We start from the raw sequence: 14477 nt of genomic DNA, 5'->3' as shown, positions 1-14477 counted from the left end.
CACGGGGAAACTCGAGGCCTGGTTTTACTCGTAGCTTGACTTATCCGGTGTGCCCTAAGAACGAGATACGTGCGACTCCTATCGGGATTTGTCGGCACATCGGGCGGCTTTGCTGGTCTAGTTTTACCATTGTTGAAATGTCATGCGAACCGGGATTCCGAGACTGATCGGGTCTTCCCGGAAGAAGGTATATCCTTCGTTGACCGTGAGAGCTTATGATGGGCTAAGTAGGGACACCCCTGCAGGGTTTTATCTTCCGAAAGCCGTGCCCGCGGTTATGAGGAAGATGGGAATTTGTTAATGTCCGGTTGTAGAAAACCCAAAGTTGACCTTGATTAAAACACATCAACCGCGTGTGTAACCGTGATGGTCTCTTCTCAGCGGAGTCCGGGAAGTGAACACGGTGTTGGAGTTATGTTTGACGTAAGTAGTTTCAAGATCACTTCTTGATCGCTACTAGCTTCACGACCGTGCCTTGCTTCTCTTCTCGCTCTCTTTTGCGAATGTAGCCACCCTATATGCTAGTCGCTTGCTGCAGCTCCACCTCACCACTCTGTCCTACCTATAAGCTTAAATAGTCTTGATCTCGCGGGTGTGAGATTGCTGAGTCCCCGTGACTCACAGATTCTACCAAAACAGATGCAAGTGCCGAGGATACCAGCGCAGGTGGCGCGACCGAGCTCAAGTGGGAGTTTGATGAGGCCCTTGGTCGTTACTATGTTTTGTTTCCAGACGATCAGTAGTGGAGCCCAGTTGGGACAATCGGGGATCTGTGTAGCATTTGGGGTAGTCTTCTTTTATTTTGGTTCCGTAGTCGGACCTTGAGTGTAATCTGGATGATGGATGTTTATTTATGTATTGTGTGAAGTGGCGACTGTAAGCCAACTATGTATCTCTTTCCCTTATGTATTACATGGGTTGTGTGAAGATTACCTCACTTGCGGCATTGCTTTCAATGCGGTTATGCCTCTAAGTCGTGCTTCGACACGTGGGAGATATAGCCGCATCGAGGGCGTTACAGCTGCCATGCATCCGGCTAGTTTTTGGACCTACTTAAGGTCTATTGGTGTATTTGCCTCAATTCCTCTATTGGAAACGATGAAGCCCAACGGTTTTTCAGCGGGAACGCCGAAAACACACTTTTCCAGATTGAGCTTGATGTCATATGTACGGAGGTTGTCGAATGTGAGGCGCAGGTTGTCTATTAATGACTCGACATGCCTAGTCTTGATGACGACATCATCCACATATGCTTCAACTGTCTTACCGATTTGTTTCTCCAGGCATGTTTGAATCATGCGTTGGTAGGTGGCACCGGCGTTCTTAAGCCCGAAGGTCATAGTGTTGAAGCAGAAAGGCCCGTATGGGGTAATGAATGTCGTTGCGGCTTGATCGGACTCCTTCCTTTTGATTTGATGGTATCCGGAGTATGCGTCGAGGAAACACAGTGAATTGTGTCCTGCAGAGCATCAATAATCTGATCGATGCGGGGGAGGGGGAAGGGATCCTTAGGGCAGGCCTTGTTGAGGTCTTTGAAATCGATGCACAGGCGCCAAGATTTATCCTTCTTTGGCACCATCACCAGGTTTGATAGCCAGTCCGGATGTTTTATTTCTCTAATGAATCCGGCCTCGATTAACTTTGCTAGCTCCCCCCCATAGCCTATCGTTTGGGTTCGAAAAAGCGCCGCAGTGTTTGCTTGACCGGCTTATATCCCTTTGATATATTGTGGCTCTGTTCGGCCAACCCGCGTGGGATTCCTGGCATATCAGAAGGGTGCCAGGCGAATATGTCCCAGTTCTCGCGCAGGAATGCTCGTAGTGCGGCGTCAACCGTTGGGTCCAGCTGTGCCCCGATGGAAACTGTCTTCTTGGGGTCCGTCGGGTGGACTTAAAATTTGATTATTTCGTCTGCTGGTTTGAAAGAGGTGGATTTGGGCCGCTTATCAAGGATTATGTCGTCCCTATCCGCCGTGGAGCGTAGTGCAGTTAACTCTTTGGCCGTGAGGGCCTCGGACAGTGTGTCGAGGGCCAGGGATGCGGTTTTGTTTTCGGCGCGGAGGGCTATGTCTGGATCACTTTCGAGAGTGATAATACTGTTGGGCCCGGGCATCTTGAGCTTCATATACCCGTAATGAGGTATGGCTTGAAAGCGTGTTAATGCTTCTCGCCCCAACAGGGCGTGATATCCACTGTTGCAATGCCGAAGACAATCTGCGTGCCGAACACATCATCATTGAAGATTGGTTTAGGGGCTACTGAGTGAGTCCTGGACTAAGGGGTCCTCGGGCGTCCGGGCTATTTGGTATGGGCCAGACTGGTGGGCCATGAAGATACAAGGCAGAAGGCCTTCCCCCGTGTCCGTATGGGACTCTCCTTTGCGTTGATGGCAAGTTTGAATGTCCGGAGGTGTATTTTCCTTTTTCTGTAAACCGACTCTGTACAACCCTAGGCCCCTCCGGTGTCTATATACCGGAGGGTTTAGTCCGTAGAGGCTATCAGAATTCATATCGGCTAGACATCTAGGGTTTAGCCATTACGATCTCGAGGTAGATCAACTCTTGTAACCCCTATACCCATCAAATACAATCCAGCAGGACGTAGGGTGTTGCCTCCATTAAGAGGGCCCGAACCTGGGTAAACATCGTGTCCCCTTCGTCTCCTGTTACCTTCGATCCTCAGACGCACAGTTCGGAACCCCCTACCCGAGATCTGCCGGTTTTGACACTGACAGCGGCCTCCTTCTTAACGGGCCTGAGCACCCGTGCTTCTCCATTCCTTTCTCTCTTCTCCACTCTCTTCTGCCGATCAGAGGAATCCAAGTTTTATTCAATAATGCTGGACAAAAAGGTGGGATGCAATCTAAATTTAGCAGAATCGGTGGAAGCACATATATTACAGGGGATAAAATGAAAACAGTTTGTTGCAATCAAGTATCGAGATACTTGATTGCAACAAATTGTTTTTAAGAAACATAGTAGAGTATAGGAAATGCACGTGTCTATCTGAAGATTGACGAAGAAGTCACACATATGTCAGTGCCGATGACAACATCCATTAAGCAGAACAACAACATTAAAAGACAGAGTTAACCGGCTAAACATATCTGACAGATACGAACTTAAGCAACACTCCCACATAGTTAACCTAAGATTCATCATCGATTAATAATGAACAAAGCCCCATCTTGAAGTCGTCTTCGTCTTCTTCAAGGTAATACATATACTCTTCGATCTTTGCAACCATTTGCTTGCCCCAGTGGCACGGGTGGAGTTTGGCAACCCTGGCAAAACGCTTCTTCCACTCCTTGTCCTGGTCATAGGTGTGCAGCTTGCCCGCCCGCCGGTACTCCTCCACCACCTCCTCCTCCTCCATGTCGCTGTAGCGCATGGCTTCCGCGTGCGCCGCCTTGCCAAACGCCACAAGTGCCTGCAGCCGGATCACCTTCTGCTCATCTGTCTCGGGCATCGCCTTGCGCGATGGATTTCACCCAAGAACCGATAGTCAAGTCAGTCAAAAACACGCACACAAGAAAGGAAGCTTTGGCTCGTATCGTGCCCTCTGTTTTTCTTATTTTCTTGTCAATGTCTGAGGTACAAAACTGAGGATTCGCTGCACATATATAGGCATGCAGACCCGGACCAGCCCCCGGCCGACCCGGACTCGTAGATGAACTCTAATCTAACCCGGACTCAGCCTGGTACAAACACAACTATACGGGCGGTGCAATACGCCAACACTTATCCGGACACCACCGAGCTAGCTGACTATAAAAAACCGAAGCCCGTATCCTTCCGCCAACTTAACCCAGATGACTATTTTTTTCCCTGGCGTCGTCCCCTTCCGCCCACACATCCTACCATCTAACCATGAAATTTTGCGGCGCCTGGCCGCCAACCCATGGAGGCGCTCTTGTCCGGCCACCCCCACCGCCAGCCCCGACTGCCCTCCCGGTGGGAAAAGTCGTCGCCTTCCCCATCTGAACTGGGTCTCCCCGGCGTTGTTTCGAAGATCGTCGTCCGGTGAGGTTCCGGCGTCTCCGTCGAGGAAAGGCGGCGCGCACGGCGTGCGCTTCAGATCTGGGAGGGCGGCGGCAGCGCGCAAGCGAGGCTCTGGCCCCGATGGCGGCGCCCGAGGAGGTCCGGCGCTCCCGCAAGGCCCCTCCTGCAGGGGCTAGCGCGCCCGGCCCACTCCGGCGGCCAGGAAGGGCGGTGCGCACCGCGTGCCCGGCGTCGGAGCTCCAAGATCGCACGCGCACGAGGCGTCCTACTGCAGGTCAGTCTCGGTTCCCGGGCCAAGCAAGCCCACCATTTCGGCTGTCGAATTTTCAGAAGAAGAAAAAAAACCACTATGCAAGGCCCATCGGCCCGTGGTTTTCCTCATCTTTCTTTTACGCAAAGCCCCCACACCTCTCGATTTTCACGGCCCAAAGCCCCAAACCCCTTGAACCCAAAATTTTGCCCCCGAACGTCTCTCTCTTCCGCCGGGAGCATTTGCCTCCCTCACTCAGCAGCTGCAGAGCATTCCCTCTCCGTACCTGCATTCTCCTCCCTCCTCACGTCGAAATTTCTCGTGCGCCACAAGGAATCAGGACTATATAATCCACCATGCCGCACTGCTCTTCACCAAAATTCCCCTTCCACATTACACCCTCAGATTTCACCCTCTCAGCGCTCCCGCCTGCCTCCCGCTCCCGCCTCAGCTTCCCCTACCCCCTCCAATGGCGGTAAGTTCTAAGTGCATGGGATTTCACCCGTTGTGGTCGTTGTTTCTCATGAACTGACTGGAGTTTCCCACGGAATCCTCGCGTGCTCGTGCTGTGTGTTCGATTTCTGCCATTTCGGTCTGAACCCGTCGGTTTCCTTCTGAAATCACCGAGTTCCTAGTTTATGCTCACCCGCGGCCACTATTTGCGCTGCGAACCCATCTGATTTGATCGAATTCGACTTCTGAAATCGCTTCAGTTGCTTTCGTTGACGCTCGCATGGTGCGGTGTGGCCTCTCGACATCATGCTTCATGGTTGCCATCGGGGCTCTGATTCCTTCTGTTCCAGCGATTTTATTTTGAGGTCTGAAGTTACCTAGTCTATGGGCGCATGTTCTATGTTCCATTTAACGAGTAATAGTCGCCCTGAACCATCTGTTTGCCTCGATTCTGAGTTCTAAAATTGTGCAGTTTCTGTTATCTCATCTCACGTGTTAGAGATGGTGGGCGCCCTTATTCCACCTGTTTCCTTTGATTTCGAAACCCAAATCACCTAGGGGTTTATGCTCGCATGCAGTATTTGAGTTTACGAATTTGTCTGCAATTTTTGCTATGCACCTCCATCTATTTGGAGTTCTTAAACCGCATATACTTTTGTCAGTTTACTTACACTAATCATCTGATAATATTAAGAACTGCCATTTCGAGCACGTCTATTTAGACTTGTATGGTCAGTCTAAAACGGTCATATATTGGCGAACAGAGGGAGTATTTGATTGCCGAATGTCAGTAGTTTATGTGTTTCCGTTATCTGAAGGCAATGACGGCGCTGTTCCTATTATGGAGCTTGTGCTGTTTGTTCCTATTATTTTAGACCAAATGGAATTTGGAAAACATATTGGCCTCAGCTTAGCAATCATGTATTGGTTATGTAGTTTCTTATACAGATTTATTTGTTTTGTGCGATGGAGCCCTGAATTGATTTATACAATCTAGCCTATTTTTCTAGTTTAGTTCTGTTCTAAAGTGGGGATGCTTTAACTGCAGCCCAAAGGCTGGTCCGTCATCGAGAACAGTTCCGGTAGCCTTCCCTTTGTACCCGCTACACGGAAGTGGTCGAGGCGTACCAAGCTTACTCGCCCAAAGCTTCCTCATACCTTGTTTCTGGTACTTACTTTCTGCAAGTATCTTATGCTGATTATTTACAATGCTGATTCTGGTAGATAACTCATTCTGTATATGTGTAGGAGGATGAGAAAAAAGCTCATATCGTTGAAGTAGATGGACCAAATCCTTTTACAGCAGCTGTCCCCCCTCCCTCTCCAGAAGCTGTTGCAGAGGAGGTTATCTGAATTTATATAAAGTTGCTCATTGCTTGATTTTCACATATGTTCTGTAGCTAATTTTGTCACATATTGTTTGGTTCTGTGATGGATAATTCATTGTTTGTGCTAGTTATATTGTTCTATGAGGGGGAGAATGTTGTGACAGTTTTCACTAACCACCCGTGCTGTATTGCATTCCATTTGTGCTAGTTAAGGGGGTAGTGACCCTAAGATGGATGGGCTACAAGCTTTCAGTTAATTTGTGGGTAGTGGGTGGCCTAATTTTTATGGTTCGCAAATCCTTAATGTCTTGATAGTTTCCAGATACTAACTTGCTGCATTGTATGTTTGTATTGTCAATTGATGAAATCATGGTTTTAAATTAGGAGATCAAATAGGGGATACCTGTATCCACCGTTCTCGATGCTGTTAAAGATAAAATGAAAGCTACAGCCCAGTCCGCAGATTCCAACCCAGAAAAGCTAAGGAAGATGTCTAAGTCCATCGCTTTCCTGAAGGATGTCCAAACAGCATTACATCTTGGTCGTGTTGAGGTATAAATTTTTATATTGCTGTGTTTTGTTGTTGGTCTGGTTAGAAACATCTCACTGTTTTGCTTGGGTGCAGTAAGCCAGAAACTCCTGAGGCTTGTCATCTTTCCTTCCGAGCTGATTTCTTAAGGTAATTATGTCCTATTACTTTTCTACTGTTATCACGTGTTAGTTACGGAAAGGTTTGCTTCTGCCACAAAATTCTTGGCCGGTATTACTACTGTTCTAAGTCATGATCATCAGTTGTCAAGTATCTTTAGTGGGAGCGAGTGATATTAGCAACCTTCTGTATACGAGGATGTATGAGAACAGTGGCTGTCATATCATTATCTCCATTTACTCAAGAGATTTGAAATCCTACAGTGTATTCGATAATATTAGTATCTTTAAATGTTAACTCTTGACAAACATGTTTTCTAACTAGAATTCTCAATTTGCAACTGTGTTTTGTATTAATTCTTGTGTATTACTTCAGATTAGTGTCATTAAACATTAGCTCTTGACAAGCATGTTTCTTTGTAAATAGTTCTCTTTATTTGCCACTCATTTTGTATCAGTTCAGTCACTAATTTGTGTATTATTTCAGGATCTCATCTGTGTATACATGTTGGCATAAAGGGCAGCTGTCTGGCCTGGAAGACCGACGAGATTCTCTCTCTCTTTTTTTTTTTTGTAAATGTTACTCGTAAAACTTGTAATAAGAATAGAAATAACTGGTGGCTCAGGACTTGAGGTCCGAGAGTGGGAGGTTGGGCGGCACCACAAACTCAAAAAATATACTGTATTCCATATGTTCCATTTCTTAACATTTCTTATTGCTGTCGTGGTTTCATTGAGGTTAACATTGTACTAGTACAACTATTTTCCAACACGTGTTGAAAAAAGCTGCAATTGTTTGTTAAGGTATATGTTTATTTCAGCCACCCTGGTTTTTTCTAAATGGTTTGTAGCTTTTGGATAGACGTGGTGCACAATCACAATTTTTTGTTTTCCTGTCTCACCACTTTGCTCTAGCCTGTATGTTTATGTATAGGTTTTCAAAATCTCAGTTAGAGCTTGATCAAGAAATTGTCCAGATAAATCCATAACAAATTATACTCCCTCCGTTCACTATTATAAGATGTTATAACACTTTTCTGATTTGGATGTATATAGATCTATTTTAGTGTGGTTGTTCACTCATTACAGTTCTTATGTAGTTTATTAAAATATGCAAAACATCTTATGTTTGTGAGAGTACTATTTTAACATTTGCAAGCTGCTTTAGTGTCAGATAACCTCCGTTGTATGTTGTAGGTACTATCTTTTCAATCATGCTTTAGCCACTGAATAGTGGTTCAAACGGGATGCCATGCCCACGTGGCGAATACGTGTAGCACTCAAAACTGTCCACAGCATGAACCCATCAGCATAGACAGTTTGTGCACCTCCTTCGCATTTTGCGACCATTCATTCCCGCGAGGACTACCTAATGTCATCCCCTACCTTGACTTTCCTATGTTGATAGGTCGTGATGGAAATCAGAGAGCCAACCCACGAGCTAAAGGTGGATACATACGAGCAAAGGTGGAGGTTAACAGGCCTTGTGCCTAGAGCGGGATGATGTCGATAAAATCACATTTCCTAATTCCTAACTATTTCGAGTCTCGGGTGGACACTGAGAAGAAAGATAAAGAGAAGAAAGTTTTCTAGTTGTCTGTTGAAGCGTATCATATATTCATAAAAAAGAGTCGAGATGACCGATACAACGGTTTTTGGCACAGTGTTACACCAAGAGGTTAACAACCACGTCCACCACGACGACACCGGTACACTACTCACCTTGTCCAAACTTAAGCTACGAATGGTGAAGTGGTAGAGCACAAAGCACATAGACCGCGTCACACCCATAACCGACACCTCAGAGCGCGACAAAACTCCAAACCAAAATAGATCAACGCACCTTCACTCATGACGCCTAGGAGATCGGCATCGGCAAGTGGGCAACAGGAGATAGCCTGGCTCGAGGAAAACATCGCAAATGAGGCGTCGATGTCGGAGTACATTGCGCCGTGGATGCTCATGCCCACATCAACAACCAACACATGACAATGTGGCGCCCCAAGCCTCACCGCCGAGGCAAATTTGCGAGTCAGTATTGGAGATGCCCTTATAGAATTATCTCTCTTGCTTTTTCTCAAACATGATTTTACTTCAATCATTCATATATTGTAAACTATACTTTCTTTTCCATTTTGTTTTTATATATTTGAACTCCTAGCGCCAAGACCTTGAGGACAAAGCTTGGATACATTTCAAACACGTTTAAATTTCAACGTTTAAAGTCCACTCATTTCACCCAATCCTGTGAAATATAGCTGAAATTGAAATTTGATATTTGTGAAGCTCCTTATTTCAATGATTTTTTCGAGAAGTTGCTTATTTCATTCCATTCATTTAAATGTCAGTTATATTTCACAAACATCAGTTTCTTAAAATGAGTGAAATTAGTTTCTGAATGAGTGAAACCATTTTTTTAAACGAGTGAAATTTGGTTTTTGAAATAAGTAAAATCATTTTTTTCTAAATGAGTCTAATCAGTTTTCATATATATGAAGCAGATTTCAATGTGAAATATTTGAAACTCGTTGTTTCAAAAATATTATCTATTTAAAATCAGTTTTTCCAAATTTGTGTTTTTTTAATTGAGTGAAATCATACTTTTGAAATATGATATTTGTGAATCTGCTTTCTTTAGTGTCTGACACTGATATTGCTGAAATATATCACTAATATCATGTTTAAATGTCAAGTATAATTCACAAATATTAATTTAACACACTGAAAATTCATCTATATTTCCAATCGTAAGAACATTCAACATATGACAAATATAACTCCAGTTTCTATGCAGACATCTGTATTGTAATACCTAGCAGCCCAATTGCCCGGGACAGTCGGTTAATTAATTTACATCGATATACCATATGGTAATGCTATTAATATCATAAGTTTGGAGTTAGTAACCAAACCATCTCACCGGAATGAACATTTGAACCATTTGAGGTATCTGGCATCTCCATGTGTCACGGCCAGAAATGTATTTTATGATTTTATCAACCAGACCATCTGTTCTTGACTGACTCAAAAGGATGCTAAGGGATGAATTTCTGTGGTTGTGCATGCTGATCGAATGAAGTTACTAGTAGGCTCAAGTTACAAGCACACGCTCTTCAATTCTATCTCTGAGCTGATCCCCTGCACTTTCCATACTTAGCTTAAGATCTTGAATGCTGTCGAGCTACTATGAAATGCTACATCTGTTAAATTTTACCCCCTTTTTTAACATTATGCTAGTATATTCAGAGCAATGTCGTCAAGAAGCTCAGTCCACAGATCCATCGTCGCTCTCCAAATTACTTTGCAAGGGTTTGAATGCTGCCAGAAGAACAGCAACCTTGTTCGCCAGGAACCCTGCAGCGCCAACAAATAGCTCAGTCGGAGTCAGCTCGAAGCTGTCACCACCAGCACCGTACTTCAGTGCAACAGCCCCAGCAACCATTACAATCGACAATATCAACCATGGCCTTCTTACGCCGCTGAAGTTCATAGTGGGCTCTGAACTGCTCGCTTCTGAAGGAGAACTAATTGCCGGTAACCCGTCCACAGATCTTTGGAGCAGCAATAGATACAGGAACCCTCCAATCCCGCCGACGAGGAACGAGTAGGCGGCTCCATCATTCAAAGCCAGAGTGAAGGCAGAGAAACCTGTTATAACAATAGATATGTCGTAAAGCAGCAAGGATTGCTTGAGATCAGCATACTCCCTCAGACCATCTTCCTTCAATTCCTTAATGCTTGAGGCTGTCTTTGCTGAGGATAGCTGTCCCTCTTGAAGATCAGAAATGCTAATTCCTGACAGGTCAGTGACAGCAGTAGGCCTTGCTTCCACTACTGAAGCTCCATCCTCACCAAGCAGTGCACCTAGCTTGTCGAACGTGTACCGTAAACCGCTAAACTTGGGCTCAAGTGTTCCCTCAAGATCTTCAGGTGTATTCCGGGTTCCATGGATCACTTTCAAACTTAAACCATCTAATCTCCATGAACCTGATCTTCAACGGTAATATTAAGAAAATGAAGGAAAGAAGATTTTCATCAGGTGAGGTGGGTAGATTAATATAGTAAGGACTGGCACATATTTGCACAGAACAGACAACTAGGTGGATACTGTACCTGATTCAAGGCCGATCCAGATTTCTTTAATTGTTTGCAATTTGGGACCTTTAAAGGTGACGATATCAACTGAACCACTTTGAAAAGGAAGGAATTGTAACGGCTTGGTGACATGTGCAGGTTGGTCCCCATAGATTGCTGGTACTCTTTGTAGCAAGGAGTCACCGTCAACATCGATTAAGCAGGCTAAGATCGCGGAGTTCTTATCTAGCAAAGAGGAACTAAGTTCTCTACTTGTGCACAGCTCTAGTATGTAAAAGGCATCAGATTCTTCCAATCTGAGTTTTAATAGTATCTCATCAGGGACACTATTGGGAAATGTTTTTGGTTCCACTGTGGGCAGAAGACGAGATGGCTTTACAGAGGCCACTGAATCTGGACAATGCAATGAAAGGTAAAAATTCAGTAATTTTATAGTCTGAATGTTAACAAGAATTAGTTTAGGTTCAGCCACAAATTCAGAATTTACATCATAACAGAGGGCATGGCATAACATGTGAACAGTACTGCTACACAACATTTTCTGAAGGCTAGGCCATTAAGAGCATCCGAGGGTCTGAGTAAATACAAGAAGAACGTTTACTCGAATCATGATTTACATGATTCACTGTGAAATTTCCAAAGAATATATTGCTTCCCAAGGAACTACTGTAAATTTTCCAGCATCCAAAGCAGGCAAAACTAATTTAGCTACAGAATGAGGTGTTCTGCTTAATATCTATGAGACATACCTTGTAACGAAGAACTTTTCGCGTAAGTAATTATCCGCCGACGTCTGTTTTGCTTTCTGAGTTTCGTTGCGGTTGAGTTGAGAGCGTAAGGCATTTTGGGGCTGTTGAGTGATAACCATCGAGACAGAAATTCAGAATGAACCGAAGGAGCAGGTTGGGCAGCACAAAGGATCACCATTTCGCTGTAACAGGATGAGCAACAGATAGCATGGTGTTACACAAATAAGACATCGAAGCCTGTGTGCAAACATGATTAATTAGTTCAAAACACGCATACACACACATGGAACAAAATCAATAGCAACCATAACAGAGAACAAAACTAGTGTATACTGAAAGCTGTTCATAAGCCATGACCAAAATTTATGGGACGTGGAACTATAAAGAAACCCATGAACAGGGCATATTCCACACCCAACAACGGAAATGGCAGTTTACATGCATCCGTCGCAAATTACGAGTCAATTTGAGTTGCTACGACGCCAAGAAACCGAGACCACCGTACCAATCGACAAAAAAAACTCAAACAATTCAGAGATTCTCCGCGAATAAATTACTACTCCCTCCGTCCGAAAAAAAGCTTGGGACCAAGCTTGTGCCTTAAATGGATGTATCTAGCACTAACTTGGTGCTAGATACATCCATTTGAGGGACAAGCTTTTTCGGACGAAGGAAGTACAACTAAAGTAGCTCAGCAAGACACTAGCGAAACTAGGACGAAAGCTAAAATATCTGAATCTGAACTTCAAAAGACAGACCAGGGGGTGAAAAGCGAGGCTCTCCGTACCGTACGAGCTCGGATCTGAGCCGGGAAAGTAGGCGAGATTCCACGGGTGGAGTGAGGAGTTTGGCGGGCAACGACGCTGCCGTGCGGGAGAGGGGGAGAAACGAGGTAGCGGTAGTAGAGGAAGATCTGGGGAAGAAGAAGAAGAAGAGTACAAAGACGACGGCTTCAGTTGCGTCGTGAGGAAGGGAACAGAGGCGTGCAGCGCAGGGGAAGCTACTTGCGACGGGCCAAATGGGCCACGAAAGGTGTCGCGTTACGGGCCTGTATACCTTTCCTTGTGCGCTGGTTTCCATCGGGAAAATAGACCACACGTTCGCTGATAATTTCTGAAAAAGAAAAAACACGTGCGCTGGTGTTAAAAACATAATAAGCGATTCGCAATGGATCCCTCGAGGGTTGAGTTCGGAATCTAGTACATGGGCAGCCCGATCACACAGGAACCCTAACCCTAAACCAGCCCGCCAGATCGGGGCGACCGCCATGGACGAGGACGAACCGATGCCACCAGTCGACGGCGATGAGTCCGACGACGACGCCGCGGAGCGCCTCCCGGACTCGACCTTGTACAAGATCCTTACCCTCCTGCCGCCGTCCTCGGCCACGAGGTGCAAGGTCGTCTGCAAGAGATGGCGCTCCATGATCTCCAGCCCCTCCTTCGTGCGTGACCATGCCGCAGCCGTGCGCTCGGGGGACCCTTCCATCCTCCTCTTCGACGGCGCCGCCCGCTTCCCGGGCAGGATCGTCGACGAGAACAGGACGGCGAGGCTGGCGCTGCGCCGATGGAGGGCAGAGCCCACGGAGGGCTACGGCCTGCAGAACTGCTGCGGCTCCCTCGCCTGCCTTCGGAACGGACTCGGCGGGGCCGAGCTAGTCAACCCGGCTACCGGCGACTGCTTCCGTCTTGGCGGTGACAACGACGTCGTCCGCGACCGCCGCACGCGGACGGGATCCGACCAGCTCCCCTGGTACTGCCTCGGACGCTGCCAGGCGACCGGCGAGTACAAGGTGATGCGCTTCGACGTCCGCGTGCCCTACTCCAGCGCCCCGCACGTCACGTGCGAGGTCTGCGCCCTCGGTGGCCGCGGGGGCCAGGGCCTCAGCCGCATGTGGCGGGAGGTGGGAGTGTGGAATGTGAACTTCTGCCCGAGCGATGGCGGCGTGCACATCGCCGGCGTGGTGTACTACGTTGCTAAGTTCTTGGGAGGACCCTTTGTCGTCGCCTTCGACCTTACGACTTACCAGCTGCGCCACATCGACCTCCCCGCGGTCGACGACGCGGTGGCGTCGCTCTCCGAGCTCGAGGGGCGGCTCTGCGCGTCGCTGGTGCCCGCTGGGCAGTGGTGCGGCGACTGCGGGGTGAACATGGACCTGTGGGTGCTCCGCGACGGCGGCCACGACCAGCACGAGTGGATCCACAGGTACAGCTTTGAGCTGGACGGCAGCGCGCGGCACATCCCGAGGCCGCTGTTCGTAAGCGGCGGCAGGAGGTTGATCATGAAGTGCGCCGACGGGTCGCTATGCTCCTACGACGTTGCCGGCGGTAGTGACGACGGTGCTTTCTTGGTATTCCAGCACAAGAGCGGGCAGCGGATGAGAGGCGCCACCGCCGACGTCTTCGTGGAGAGTTTGCTACCCGTGCGCACCATCCTGCAATCCTAGGCACCGAGGAGAAGTTGACGACAGTTTATGTTGCATCGTATTTTTGTCAGGTCATCTTATTGTGCTTTAGTGGATCAATCAACTATAAAATGAGAAGTACTACCATCTCTATGCTAAACTAGTTTTTACTGTTCATTTAAATATATTTAAACTGCAAAAACATCTTATATTTTGATACAAAAGGACTAATACCGTTGAAAAAAATTGTTTAAAATTATCTGTTTCACACAGTGAAATGATCTTGACCATATTTTCCATTTTCAGAAGATGCATTTCAATTTTAAAACATACATTTCAGAAAGTAATTTGCAAACTGAAAGTGCATTTAGCCCTTGACGACATTTAGGTGTTGATGACAATGGTGTTAGGGCATCTCCAACGCCGATCCGCGGAGCTTCTGCATGGGTCTGGACCGCGCTATCCGGACAACGGAAGCCATCCAACGCGGGCCTGTATCGCTCCGCTGCGCAGTCCAGACGCAATTTTTCCCGCAAACAGGAGACAAACA

The 14477-nt window shown here is 46.7% G+C and overlaps 1 protein-coding gene and 1 long non-coding RNA gene across 4 annotated transcripts; one reads left to right on the top strand and one right to left on the bottom strand.

The window, feature by feature from the left end:
- The first annotated feature begins 3688 nt into the window (after nt 1-3688).
- LOC119362891 lies at nt 3689-7449 on the top strand. 2 transcript variants are annotated; one of them, XR_005173669.1, is made up of 6 exons: nt 3697-4274; nt 5752-5871; nt 5952-6047; nt 6416-6583; nt 6657-6710; nt 7167-7449. It is a non-coding gene; the product is annotated as an uncharacterized LOC119362891 (long non-coding RNA). The 2 variants fall into 2 exon arrangements; XR_005173668.1 differs by having other exon boundaries at nt 3689-4274; nt 5952-6583.
- Nucleotides 7450-9387: 1938 nt separating this feature from the next.
- On the bottom strand, nt 9388-12529 carry LOC119362890. Of its 2 annotated transcripts, none has more exons than XM_037628160.1 (4): nt 12311-12529; nt 11524-11760; nt 10793-11167; nt 9388-10666 (listed from the first exon to the last, which is right to left on the bottom strand). In XM_037628160.1, exons 2-4 carry the CDS (start codon nt 11699-11701, stop codon nt 9945-9947), a joined length of 1275 nt encoding a protein of 424 aa, XP_037484057.1. In that variant the 5' UTR covers nt 11702-11760; nt 12311-12529; the 3' UTR covers nt 9388-9944. The 2 variants fall into 2 exon arrangements, with proteins under 2 accessions (XP_037484057.1, XP_037484056.1); XM_037628159.1 differs by having other exon boundaries at nt 11524-11705; nt 12311-12527.
- Nucleotides 12530-14477: the final 1948 nt, after the last annotated feature.

The sequence above is a fragment of the Triticum dicoccoides genome, chromosome 2B (assembly GCF_002162155.2).
Source record: "Triticum dicoccoides isolate Atlit2015 ecotype Zavitan chromosome 2B, WEW_v2.0, whole genome shotgun sequence".
Lineage (NCBI taxonomy): Eukaryota > Viridiplantae > Streptophyta > Magnoliopsida > Poales > Poaceae > Triticum > Triticum dicoccoides.
Note: the sequence above shows the minus strand (reverse complement) of the source record. Positions and strands in the feature narration are given on the sequence as shown.

Excerpts from the sequence above, each read along its gene's own strand:
- LOC119362890 (XM_037628160.1), bottom strand. The coding sequence starts at position 11,701 with ATGGTGATCCTTTGTGCTGCCCAACCTGCTCCTTCGGTTCATTCTGAA. Across the intron at positions 11,168-11,523 it reads GAAAAGTTCTTCGTTACAAG|ATTCAGTGGCCTCTGTAAAG; the intron begins GTATGTCTCATA and ends TGCATTGTCCAG. Across the intron at positions 10,667-10,792 it reads CTGGATCGGCCTTGAATCAG|GTTCATGGAGATTAGATGGT; the intron begins GTACAGTATCCA and ends GTTGAAGATCAG.